At 38.9% G+C, this 13,352-nt stretch overlaps 1 protein-coding gene across 1 annotated transcript in view; it reads right to left on the bottom strand.

Annotated features, from left to right (window-relative positions):
* Window positions 1-1,070: 1,070 nt before the first annotated feature.
* Window positions 1,071-13,352, bottom strand: part of DMGDH (dimethylglycine dehydrogenase) — a 45,774-nt gene continuing 33,492 nt past the window's right edge. Inside the window, exons 15-16 of the mRNA XM_059834116.1 lie at window positions 1,942-2,076; window positions 1,071-1,286 (exon numbers count right to left, since the gene is read on the bottom strand). Coding sequence (XP_059690099.1) covers window positions 1,071-1,286; window positions 1,942-2,076 — 351 coding nt within the window. The remainder of the gene's footprint in view (window positions 1,287-1,941; window positions 2,077-13,352) is intronic.

The following is a 13,352-nucleotide window of genomic DNA, read 5'->3' as shown; positions in this document are numbered from 1 at the left end:
TTTTAAGTTGGAAATTGTAACATTGTTCTTATTCAAAAGAATTGTTGAGCATATTACGGAATTCAGAAGAGTGTTTTAATAATTTAGTGTGTTCCCATCATTTACATTATCCCAATCCTGCTTATTCATGTTATCAAATATTTAACACTGAATAAAGCTCCTTTGCTGTGGATTTAATTGTATTTTTTCATTGCTAATATTTCTGTGTAACAACATATGGCTCTTAACTGCTGTTCAATCTATGATCAAGAGGAAAAGGAAGAACAGAAGTTCTGTGGTGTCAGTCTAGATCTTCAGATTTAGTACAGTAAATCCATGATACAGTACTTTAAGTTATATTCAAAATTGAGTAATAACATCCTGTGTGTTGTAGAAAATTACATGTAATCTACCAGATAATTCATATAAAATAATGACAAATAGGCTTCCCATAACTGTTTCATTAAGGAGAACTAGACTTCGCTCTTCTGTTAGAATTTCTGCCAGGGTGACACACTGGTAAAAAATGTTGACAGTTCAGTTTGACTTTAATATTGCCTTTATTATTCTTAATGAGTGCTCGGATGTATTTCAATTCCTTATGAAGCATTTCTGTGCAGAACTAGTGTTATTATTTCAATGATGAGTTTGCGATGTCATATTGTAAGGAGCCAGGAAAAGCTACTTCACCCTGAGGACAGGCAAAGGAGGAACTGTGAGCATCAAGGAGGAGGAAGAACTTGCTATTGGCCAATACCAAGAGCAACTTTCTCCTCTGCATTAATTCAGATCTGCCAGCCAATGTGGGAGCAAGCTGAATCAAGGATCTACTCATTCTCTGCCACTTTCTGCTCACAAGTGCTACTGAGAAGGGGGAACACATACTGGTTCATGTACTGGGCTCAGATCCCTAATGTGAGTAGCCCATACAAGGAAGAAAGAGGGTAACACCATCAAATTTCTCACTGTTGTATGGCAGTGAGGATCTTGTGTTCAGTAATTAGCAAATCTGAATAGTCTGTTTCTCTTAATTTCATGCGTATTAATGGCACTATTTCCTACTGCACGGTCTGCTGTATCCTCATTTGTGTTTATAGTTTGGGACTTTCACCCTTCCTCTGAAGGCGCATTCTCATTGGTTCAGTCAGCACCAGAGGCTCTTGTATAACGGTTGCTGGATAATTCTTTCCTAAAAGTTCAACTTCCAATTTCTGTCCAACTTTGCTGAGTTCTGTGGGAACATACGCAAAAGCCAGACTCTGCTGAGCACTGTAACTGAAACTTCCAGACGTGGTGTTGCCAATAACCTGAAAAAAACCACAGATATTTATCTTTATTTTCTAGCTGCAGTGAGGTTTTCTTAAAATAAACCAACCAGTTTTGGTACATACACTTCAGGCATCAAGCAAATTTCAAGTGTGTCATGCAGTTCATAATATTCTCTACTGTGAGTGACATCACCTTAAACTGGGAAGTTTTTGCCCCTTTAAAAAACAGTCTATCCCGATTGTGTTCAATTAAGTTTTCACCAGAACAAACGCTATATACATGCATATGTTTGTTATATACAATAATTTAACTGCTAGTGAGCATGTCAACACATAATCTGTGCTGAACTGTGGAGGCCTAAACTTTGCTGTTGTTTAGTTTCTTTTGAGTGAATAGGAAAAGTGTTGTTAGGACAATGGTGAACTTGCAGGAGAAGAGAATGGATGAGTTAATACTTTAGTCTATTCCAGCTCTAGTTTCTGGTTTCTGTGACTTGATGGTATTTCACATTTTCTTTGTAGATACTTAGTTAGTCTTTGCTTCCTGATTGAAGATTAGAATATGGTTATCGTAGCTTCAAATCGTTCTGTGCCAGTAAACCAAAAAAAATGCATTCACACTTTAAACACAAAGTTAGATTCTGTTCATGGAGAATTAACATTAGCTTCTTGTAACATGATCTATAGTCTTTACCTTGCCATTATGCCACACACTTTCATTTCCCTCTGGATCGACATTATCTGTTTGCACAGTGAGATATACCAGTCGTCGTTTGAGCCCCTTTTCTTTAATCTGCTTCAGTGCTTGCTTTCCTGTAAAGTCTGCTGGCTGAAAAAAAAATAGACGATAATGATGATATATGGTTATTCGGGTTCTGCAAAAAGTTTAGAGATACAAGCGTTTAAATTGGTCTTCATTTGTTTTCCTATCACTTAAGTATTCTGTATGAAATATAGATTAAATCAAATCTTTGACAGTTACTGTATCTTGTATCTTGGTGTTTTTATATTGGTACATTATATCTTGGTAACTTTATTGAGAATATTAGTTTTTCTAGATCTCAGTCCTTTAATAGCTGTAATTTCAAGTGCAGTAGAAATAAATATGTAGTGAGACGTGTTACAAGACTGTCCACCCCATTATGGTTGTGAGCCAGAAGACTGTGTTTCATTTCAGTTTCTATAAAAAACCTGGAATACCAATATCCAAATCCTAAAGCCCTGGCCTCCCTATGTGGACACACATCCTTTTTGATGCCATCAGCAACCATGATAGTAACTTGTTACTATTCCACTTTGGTGTCTCTGCTAGGCTGCAAAGCTGGCAGTTTGCTCCATATTCTTGTTTTACAGCATGTATGGGTTTTTTCCCATACCTACCATTTTATGGGATAATGCAGCATGTTAGTTAAGTAATTATACTATCATTTGGAGTTCCCTTTTTCAGCTTGCATAAAAAGGTACAAGAACATTCTCATATTTCTAGAAGCAGATGGCATAAATATGTGACAAGCACGGGGGCAGCCATCAGTAAGTTTCTGAATCCTAAAGGGTATATAAGACAGTATTTATTGTATGTGATAATATTGAGCTGATTCCAGTGAGCTAGCCTGATTCCACGGCCAGGTGCACAGATATGAGCTTATTTTGCCTATCAGTAGCTGTGAACCTGACTTGTCTCACACTGTTATCTCCTAAGTTTTAAATGTAACTCAGACAACTTCCTTATTTAGTTGGCTGGGTAGAGAATAAATTGGAAAAAGAAGCCACAGAAAGAAGAGTTGTTTTGAACTTTGGGATCCTCAACAGAATGCCTCAAGAACCATGAGAAAGCTTCTTTCAAAGGTGGTGACAGTTTGGACAGAGGATAAAATAGTAATCAGGCTGGACACCATTATTGCCAATAACTGTGCAGTAAATATTAGGAACAGTGGCTTACAAATTCTGCCTATTCATTTCTTCTTTAAAGGTATAGATCAGGAAGAACAAAAGATTTGTATTCAACCCAATTTGCCAGATCCATACCAGCCTGCCCCCATGGGCAAGAAACTTAATAGCAGTTAGAAGGTCTTCTAGCTTTCCAGCCTTTGCTGAGAAGGTAAGTAGCAGTGAAAGTTATTTTAAGACACTTGGGTCACTATGATAGCTCTAGTAGGTCTGAAGCTGGAATTACATTGATCAGATGAGTGTTTAGGAGAAAAGAAGGGAAATACTGTTGAAGACGTCAAAAATACTGTTTCTGGTAATGTTCTTTAATTTCTGTAGAGAATTATTGCACTGTCAGAATTACAAGCAACACATATTATACATGTACTTGGAATAGATTATTATGCAGTTAGTTCATGAGTTCTTACTTCTGTAGTTCTTGTTCAGGTTCACATATGTCTATGTGTAGGCTCAAAAGAAATTACTAAAGTGATGAGTTTTTGAAAGATTAGAGTCTGTAAGCAGTTGTGGAAAACAGCTTATGAACCAGTTATGGAGCAGTTAGTCTGAAAATCAAGGTGGACCAACGGAGAATAAGGGAGATATTGCACATAAGGATCATAGATGGCCCCCTTTGGAGCATTGTATTTAAAAGCATTAAATACAGCCCAGATCAGACAAAGAAGGGACTGTGAGGATTCATTTTGGAATCTAACTTTTCAGATGCTGCTGGAAAAGATAAAGCAAAGAACTCAGACCAGACAATAACCAGCTACTGGTAGTTCCCTCTCACTTTTCATAGAATTACATTTCTACTACACAGGAACATTTATGAAACGAAACACCTACAACTAGAAACGCAAATCATAGAATCATAGAATTGTTTGGGCTGAAAGGGACCTTTAAAGGTCATCTAGTCCAACCCCCCTGCAGTAAGCAGGGACATCTTCAACTAGATCAGGTTCCTCAGAGCCCTGTCCAACCTGACCTTGAATGTTTCCAGGGATGGGGAATCTACTACTTCTCTGGGCAACCTGTTCCAGTGTTTCACCACCCTCATTGTAAAGAATTTCTTCTTATAACTAGTCTGAATCTACCCTCCTTTAGTTTAAAACCACTACCTCTTGTCCTATTGCTACAGGCTCTAGTAAAAAGTCTGTCTTGTAAGCCAACTTGACCTGCTGGCCACGCTTCTTTTTATGGAGCCCAGGATATGATTGGCTTTCTGGGCTGCAAGTCCACATTGCTGGCTCATGTCCAGCTTTTCATCCACCAGTAGCCCCAAGTCCTTCTCCTCAGGGCTGCTTTCAATTCTTCATCCCCCAGCCTGTATTGATACCAGGAGTTGCCCTGACCCAGGTACGAGACCCCGCACTTGGCCTTGTTGAACCTCATGAGGTTCACATGGGCCCACTTGTTGAGCTTGTCCAGGTCCCTCTGGATGGCATCCCATCCCTCAGGTGTGTCAACTGCACCACTCAGCTTGGTGTCACTGAAAATTTCATGAGGTTGCACTCGATCCCACTGTTTATGTCACTGATGAAGATATTAAACAGTACTGGTCCCAGCACAGATCCCCGAGGGACACCACTCATCACTGATCTCCATCTGGACATTGAGCCATTGACCACTACTCTCTGGATGCAACCATTCAGCCAATTCCTTATCCACTGAACAGTCCACCCATCAAATCCGTATCTCTCCAATTTAGAGAGAAGGGTGTTGTGGGGGACCACATCAAAGGCCTTACAGAAATCCAGAGAGATGACATCTGTAGCTCTTCCCTTGCCCACTGGTGGACAAATAAGACTGTATATCACAGCACGACACACAGAAATACCAAGGAAGTAAATATTCTACCAGTACACTTAGCACTGAATCAACTCCTTCCTATACATGCTAATGTAGCATCTGGTATTTAGTCTCGAGGAATGTGAGTGTGGAACTAAACACAAGTATTCAAATACAACGTCATATACCCTGGGACCTTCTGTCTTCCAGCTGCTGCTCTGGAAGAGGTTAGGTCTTCCTTCAGTCTTGTGTCATATTTGCCAACCCAGTGTGGATGTTACTGATACACTAAGGCACCTAAAACAGCAGTATGAGTGTCTGTACATTCCCATTTTTAGGTCTCTTAGTAATGTAAGAGTGGCAACAGACAGGACTCTCTCAGAACCAGCTTCCGACAGCATGCTTCTACTGTGCCCTTTTCCTCGGCCATCACGTTTTCTAGAGGAAAGAATTGTAATTGGTGACTTTGGGAATGCTGCATTACACAGCACTGCCGTACTGAGAGCACGCTCCTTTCTTCTGGAGTATTCAGATACTTGGAAGTACATAGATGTAGAGAGAGATGAAAGCCTTATAAAACACTTACCATTTTCATGTTTGGGGTTGTTTTGGGTTTTTTTAAAATTCAAAATTTCTGGTTAATTTATACCTCTATGAATTCCTTATTTAGAAATCCAAAAACAGTTTCCATAAAGGTTAATGCAGCAATCATAATCAGAGCCTTGAGTACAGATGTGTACTGCTTTTATGGGTCACTTCCAGATTAACTGTATAGATGACAGTTAACTCATTTTAATATACTAATTACTGGAACCTTGAGGTTGACAGCAAAAATAATTTTGACTTCCATTTCTTAATTATCTTTTAGGTATGGAAACCATTAAAGCAAGCAGCTAGCAGGCTTTAGAAACTACGTATGTCTGGATAATTTTTTTGCCTGTTGGTTACACATACAAAATTAAATTCTTACCCAATTAATTTTATCTGGGCCAGGCTTTTGGCCACCTGGAATAAATCACTACATACTTCTTATGCTAACTGGAGATGGATTTGGGGGATTTTATGTAATGGGTTTGTTCTCCCTTATTTTATGTTCCTTGAAGGTTAAGAATGTTCTTGTCTTTTTAGAATCATGGTCTGGAAAAATAACCAAGAGGTAACCTGGATTCAAACTGTGCAAAATATACACAATATATAAATATATATATACACACACACTCTCTCTGCAAAAATGTGTGTATATATATGTATATAGACATATATAAACTCACACATACATGTATGAACTCTAGAACATGGATAAAAATGTATGTATGAAAATATATGCATATACATGACGTACAACTGCAAAAAATATGTGTATACATACATTTTTTTAAAATAATTAAAGTAACTTCTTAAGAATTTCTATCCATATGAAATTTACTAGGTCAGTCTTCTTATTTTACAGTTCTTGTGTATCCATGTCAATTGTACACTAAGGATATTTCCACCGCTATTCATTTTTGATTTATGAGTGTGTGTGCATGAGGTCGTTCATTCCAATCAAAACAACATTTTGGAATTCATTCAAACTCAGTCTGGCTATTCTTGGTAACAACTGCTTCCTGTTTCTAAGATAAAAATAGCCAGTTTGGGTATTGCTTCTATTTGTTTTAGCTTGTCATACTAAATATAATGCAAGAAAAAATCCCATTCAAAACAGTATAATTCAGTAAAAGAATATTTAAAAAAAAAAAAAAAAAAACAGAAGAAAAACAGACACAAAGGAAAACCCTAAACAATTCCAACCTCAAACAACTATCAAATTTAAAACTGCTCTTACTCTCTCCTAGTTTTAAAAAAAATAATCACTTGACATGTAGTAACCATGTAAAACTTCTACTACTTAGAGTAAGGAGAGTGCTAGTAAGCTAAACCTAAAATACAGAAGACTTTCCATTATCTTGGCATGAGCTCCCAAAGCATTAAGCTTTGGCAGATGTAATGTTTTTCACATAAAATAAAAACAAGATTAGATACAAGATAAAGACAGTATCTACTGCTTAGCTTCATATCCATATTTGAGTGTGGTTCACCAGATAAAGCCAAAAAAGATGGATTGTGCTTTTTACTTGTGTTACCTAACATACAGATTACAATGGAAAACTATATCACAAAGATAAATCAATTAAGATTTTCAAATACATACAGCTAAAGGGAGCCCATTGATTATCTTTTCTGTTAACATATCGGACATACATATTTGCCTTGCCCTTGTCCTCATCAGGCTTTTACCTTGTGTAAGTTACCATATGTTTGCTAGCACAAGATAAAACCACTTTTTTTCCTGTTTCTTTTTTTAAAGAGTTCAGGAGACATTAACCAATGAGATGATTTTTTAGGCACAGTGATGTACCCTGAAAAGTTTAACTTACTGTGTTTCAAAAGCGCTTGCCTTTCAATGGCTTACCGAACCTAATTCTAATCGTCTGTAAAAATCTTTTGTGGCTTAAGGGAAGCAAAGGAATAGAAATTATCTATAAAACTTTCAAAAAAAAAATTTTTTTATTGTGCATTTTAGTAGAATAAAGTCCAGCTATCTAGGAAGAAAAATGTCATATCCATTCAATGATAACTGTCCGCAAAGATATGCAAATGTCTTAATAATGAAAAGTTGTAATTTATTTGGTATGCTACTTATGACTGCGGGCATACAGCCAAATTGTGTACACAAAGCCACACAATTAAGTAAGGCAGCACCAACAGCTGCTGCGATCTGTTATAACTATCAGGTTACAACACACTGGAGACAGCATCAGTGCAATATTTTGAAATTAATTATTCTTAGTTGCATGGTCTTGTACAATTTCAGGTTAACACTCCAAATGATATCCCTGTCACCAGGGTGATAACTGAAGATCATTTTCCTCTGCAGGTAGCAAATATTTGAAAGTTTCTGCAGCAAACTAAAGCTACAGTTTACACCACACCACACAGAACAGTTTTCTAAGGGAGATGTGGCCAGTCAGTATGTGTGGCACCTGCATCACTGCACCTTTCTGTATGCAAACAGCCAGCTCTAAGGAATTGATAAGATACAAACAACTGATGAATTTTTGAATTCTTTTGGCTCAAAATTCCTAGCTCAGTGAGTGCTTATTCCTTTACCTGGCCCAACAAACACACTGGGTGTGACCTAGGTATGCATTTTATACAGATAATAAAATCATAGCAGATTCTTTCTAATGTGTTTCATACTCCGTATAAATTCGTGGAATAAATCGTCCTTTTTATGACCCTCTGGACATCAAATGAAGTAACCATAGAATATGGTTCCAAACCTAAATTTTAACTTGGATGGGGACAGGATTTAGGTGGAAAAGTACACTGAATAAATATGTTATAGGCATAATAAATGGAGACTGAAGAGGGAGGGGAAGTATCCTTCCCCCCTCTCAAATACCTAGTATCTTTCCATCACGCCATCCTTTTTTTCAGATCCCTCTGCTTTCCCCCAGGCTCCTTATACCTTCTTCAGTAAAGTCTGTGCTCTATCTTCTCCATCCTCCTCCCTTTCTTGCATGCAGTAGAGATGGCACAAAACACAACCACACACCAGGTTGTGGAGTGGGGTCAGTGATCACTACTGTAGTCATTCCTCTCAGAACAGGAGGGATGCAAGTTGAAGAAAGTGAAGGAAGGGTGGACGATGGCAATAAGGCGGAGTTACAGAAACTCTGACAGGTCGGCCTGTCAGCGTCAAGTTGGAGCAGTGCTCCCAGCAGACCTGGATAGAAATTGCCAGACATTCCACCCACTACGCCTGCCCTATATGCCCTATACTGGATTTTAGGAGTGAGAAGATAAAACCGAATCATTTGCTATGGTACTACAAACACAGGTCCCATTTTAAAGTCAGTGATTGCTTAGGCAAAAATAAACAACAAAAAAGTCAATTCAGAAGTGGAAAACATAAGCAAATCGTTACAAGTAGTTGCTTTCCTGGTTACCCCTACTCACCATGACCCTCCTGCAGGTGAAAGCTTTTGATTTCATACCACTGCTCATCAGCACTACAGACCACATCAAAGTATAGAGTCACCAGGTCAGGACAGTAGCATTTTACACAGATGATGACATAAATAACTATATATGCTGCAATGCTGCAGAAGCCCAGAGCTAGCATGCATATCTTCTTTTCTGCCACTTTCCCCACCTTCTTCACCTAGTGCTCAGTGATGTTTGTGGCCAGACTCCGGGAGGCCCATGGTAGGACTGCTATATTCTGCTAGTGCTCCCTTTTGGAACACATGCTTTCTGCAATTAGAATCATAGAATCATTGGGCTAGAAAAGATGTTTAAGATAATCAAGTCCAACTGTTAACCTAATACTGCCAAGTCCACCACTAAACCACGTCCCTAAGCACCACGTCGAAACATCTCCAGGGATGGTGACTCAACCATTTCCCTGGGCAGCCTGTTCCAATGCTTGACAACCCTTTCGGTGAAGAAATTTTTCCTAATACCCAATCTAAATCTCCCCTGGCACAACTTGAGGCCACTTCCTCTTGTCCTATCACTTGTTACTTGAGAGAAGAGACTGATACCCACATCGCTACAACCTCCTTTCATGTAGCTGTAGAGAGCAACAAGGTCTTCCCTCAGCCTTCTTTTCTCCAGACTAAATAACCCCAGTTCCCTCAGCCGTTCCTCATAAGACTTGTTCTCCAGACCCTTCACCAGCTTCATTGCCCTTCTTTGGACAAGCTCCAGCACCTCAATGTCCTTCTTGTAGTGAGGGGCCCAAAACTGAACACAGTATTCGAGGTGCGGCCTCACCAGCGCAGAGTACAGGGGCACGATCACTTCCCTACTCCTGCTGGGTATGCTGTTTCTGATACAGGCCAGGATGCTATTGGCCATCTTGGCCACCTGGGCACACTGCCAGCTGATATTCAGCCAGCTGTCAACCAACACCCCCACGTCCTTTTCCCCAAGCCTGTAGCCTTGTGACCCAAGTGCAGGACCTGGCACTCAGCCTTGTTGAATCTCATACAACGGGCCTCAGCCCATTGATTCAACCTGTCCAGATCCCTCTGTAAAGCCCTTCTACCCTCCAGCAGATCAACACTCCCACCCAACTCAGCGTTGTCTGCAAACTTACTGAGGGTGCACTCGATACCCTCATCCACATCATTGATAAAGACATTAAACATGCCAGTTCAACCTTTTTTGGTGTTCCTTCTCCAAACTGCATCTGTGAAATGATGAAAAAAAGCCTTTTCCCTAAAGAGATTTATCATTTTGTGCTTTAATAAATCAGGACATATCTCTTTAGGCCAGGGTAACACAATAAGTTGGACTGACACAAATGAGGGGCAGTTCTGGCTGAGTGAACAGGAGGAAAACAAATGACTGGAAAGTGGAGGGCATGAACCTTTAAGATTAAACTGCCACCAAAAGGAATAAAAGGATGGAGGCATAGTCTTACAACTGCTTATCCTAGTTTCCCATAAGGTAACTTATGTGTATTTATGCTGGAGGTTAGGTCAATACACAAGGACTGTATCTTTGATTTACATACACCCATCCGTGTTAAGCTGCTGGGCATGACACAACTTCTATTCATAATGAATAAGGAAGTAATTAAATGCTGATGTGTCTAATAGGTGCAATAGTGAAAGACACCTCAGAAATCCAATGCCAAACTCCGAAGATGAAGTAGGGCTTGTAGCCTAAAAGACATTTTTTGACATTGAAATGCAGACAGTCACTGAGTAGGGGTGATGGAGATAAGACATAAATAGTGAGAAGCCAACAGGGAAAGGAGCAGAAAATGAAGAAGCTAAAAAAAAAGTGCTGGTAGAGTAGACCTAAGAAAAAGCGAAGGGAGAGAGATTCTGGGTATCGTATAATCTGGGAAAAAAGCTTGGAATGGAGAACAGGTAAATAAACAGGGCTGCAACAAAGAAACACTGTCTCTGATAACCGTATTTCCTCCTAGTGGAAACAAACAATAAATCTTAGCTAAGCACTCAGGTCCCGGCCTGGAAAAGCGCACTAGAGCAGAGTCCCAATGGGTTTCCATCATCTCCCAAATCGCAGTGAGCTGTTGCTGCAGAGGGAGTGCCCAGGAGATGGCAGTCTTTGATATAGCAAAACAAGTCACAAACCTACACGCAGTTAACAACGGAATTCTGTAGCTGAAGGCTCTTAATGACTGTTGGCACTATGGAGTTCACACGGAAAACCCTTCTAAAAGAGTTCATTTCTGTGAGCTACCCAAACTGACATGGAGTTGTTTCACTCTAACATCAGGTTTTACTGGGACTTATGGTCCATTACACTCAGGAGAGAAGTAGGCTGTTTTAAGAATATTGAATTAGCTAAAAATAATCAACCACTTCAGAACACGAAAAAGGCACATGCTAGCAGTGTTTGAAGATGCAAGCAGCTTCGGAAATAAGGAAATATTTATTTCTGTATGTCAATAGTGAACATAATAATCAGTGATACGTTTAAAGTCTAGCAAGAAAACATTTTCTGACATAAGGATAGCAAATCATTAGAATGGGCTGCCCAGGGAGACTGTGTGATCTTCAGGACTGAGAGGTCTTTGTAATGTCACACATGAAATTTTTATACATATAGCAAGGTAAACACAGATGTAGTTGATTCTGCCATAGAACAAAGGTCTGGAGCAAATTAATATCTGGTGATTGCTTATCTTTTTCTATGATAATATTTGAAAAAGCCATTAAATTTAAACCAGCGTTTTGAAAAACAGAAAGCATTCAGAGGTGAAATACTATATCTCTGACCACTTGAACCTGAGAAAATTCGAATGTGCAGCAGAACTGAAATGATATTCTGGCATGTGGAGAAAAAAGAATTGTAACTTTTTCTTCTTTAAAGATATTCTGTGAATTTCCTGCCATAACGACCATTACGAATCTACTGAATATTTAGTAGCAGAGTGCTTATTCATGAGATGACAGTATTAGTGAATGAGTCTATGTAACAACTTATCTAACTTACTAAATGTAAGACCAGTTGAACAAACAACATAAAGACAACAGGTATTAAAAAAATCCCATCCCTAAAACAGACAGATTTTGTTATGAAGACTATACTCTAAATGAGAAATTAATTCTGTACTGTCCCTCCACTTTGGTTTAATCACAGCCTATCCTGCTCATCTGTGCGAGGAAGCAACTAACACCAACGTTAGAGAAAAAAGGAGTATCAAGCAGAGTCTAGAGAAAACCATCTAAGAATGATACCATCTCTTCACCCTTACTCATAAAATGAAAGTTGCCACAGAAATCCTGAGGAAACAGGTTTACTTATTGTCATGCTATAATTTAATAACTGTGGAAAAAAAAAATTGTCAGCTTAAGCTTTTAAGAGTTTCTCCTGTTAACTCATCACAAAAAAAATTACTAGTTCATATGTACCTGAAGATGATGCATACACTAAACTTTGTAAACACAGAAATATCAGGATTTTATTGGGAATTTAGATATCTTCATATTTATTCCCGAGATATTTGAATGCCCTCTCATGGAAATGAAAATACTTTTTGATTGTATTACCTACACTGGCATTTGGTTGTTCATTAACTTCAATCAGTTTAGAAACTGTTTACATTTTCCATGACATACCACTCGAAATTCACTTATGCTGAAGTCTTTTTGCCTGTTTTGTGAGCTATTTCAGCTGCTTGTTGCACAGTAAGAAGCACTCTAGTAATTAACCAAACAGGGCATTTTGGTTTTAATTTACACAGAAATCAGCACTTCCCCCAGTTCGGGGCGCATGCTTAAAGGAACAATCCCAGTCAGTAACCTACAGACCAAGATGTCAGGTTCAAGTATCTGTTGCTTGTAGTTTGTATCTCATTTGCCCTGTTTTGCAGAAAGCTTCCTTAACAATAGGAGCAGATGATAACATAGTATTTTGCTTGTTTTCAGTCACAGCAGCCTCTAAGGAACACTGGGGTCTATGCCATGCCAAACGGACACCAAAACCAGAGGCATAGAACTGGGACTCACAGCCCCAAGTTGCCAAGAAACAGAGTAAATAATCTCATGTTGCACTTCATGCTACAGTGTTTAGAACACTTCCAATATGTGTATTAGCTCAGGTACCTCCACAGTGTCAACATACAATCACAACTGCCCTCATTTGAGTCAATAAATAAACATTGATTATTTCCTTTTTCACATTAGTTCAGCAAAACTGGTAAATATCTTAGGCTGACATCCTGCATCTCTGCTGGAGATTCATTCCATGCCCATTCATCTACAATGTGAGTATCTGCTCCAGAGAGCTGTTCCAGCCCTGCATTTCAACCATGCAGAGAAGTGTGAGGAGCAATAAAGAATCAAGTGCATGTTCTGCATG

Source organism: Gavia stellata, chromosome Z (assembly GCF_030936135.1).
Source record: "Gavia stellata isolate bGavSte3 chromosome Z, bGavSte3.hap2, whole genome shotgun sequence".
Lineage (NCBI taxonomy): Eukaryota > Metazoa > Chordata > Aves > Gaviiformes > Gaviidae > Gavia > Gavia stellata.
Note: the sequence above shows the minus strand (reverse complement) of the source record. Positions and strands in the feature narration are given on the sequence as shown.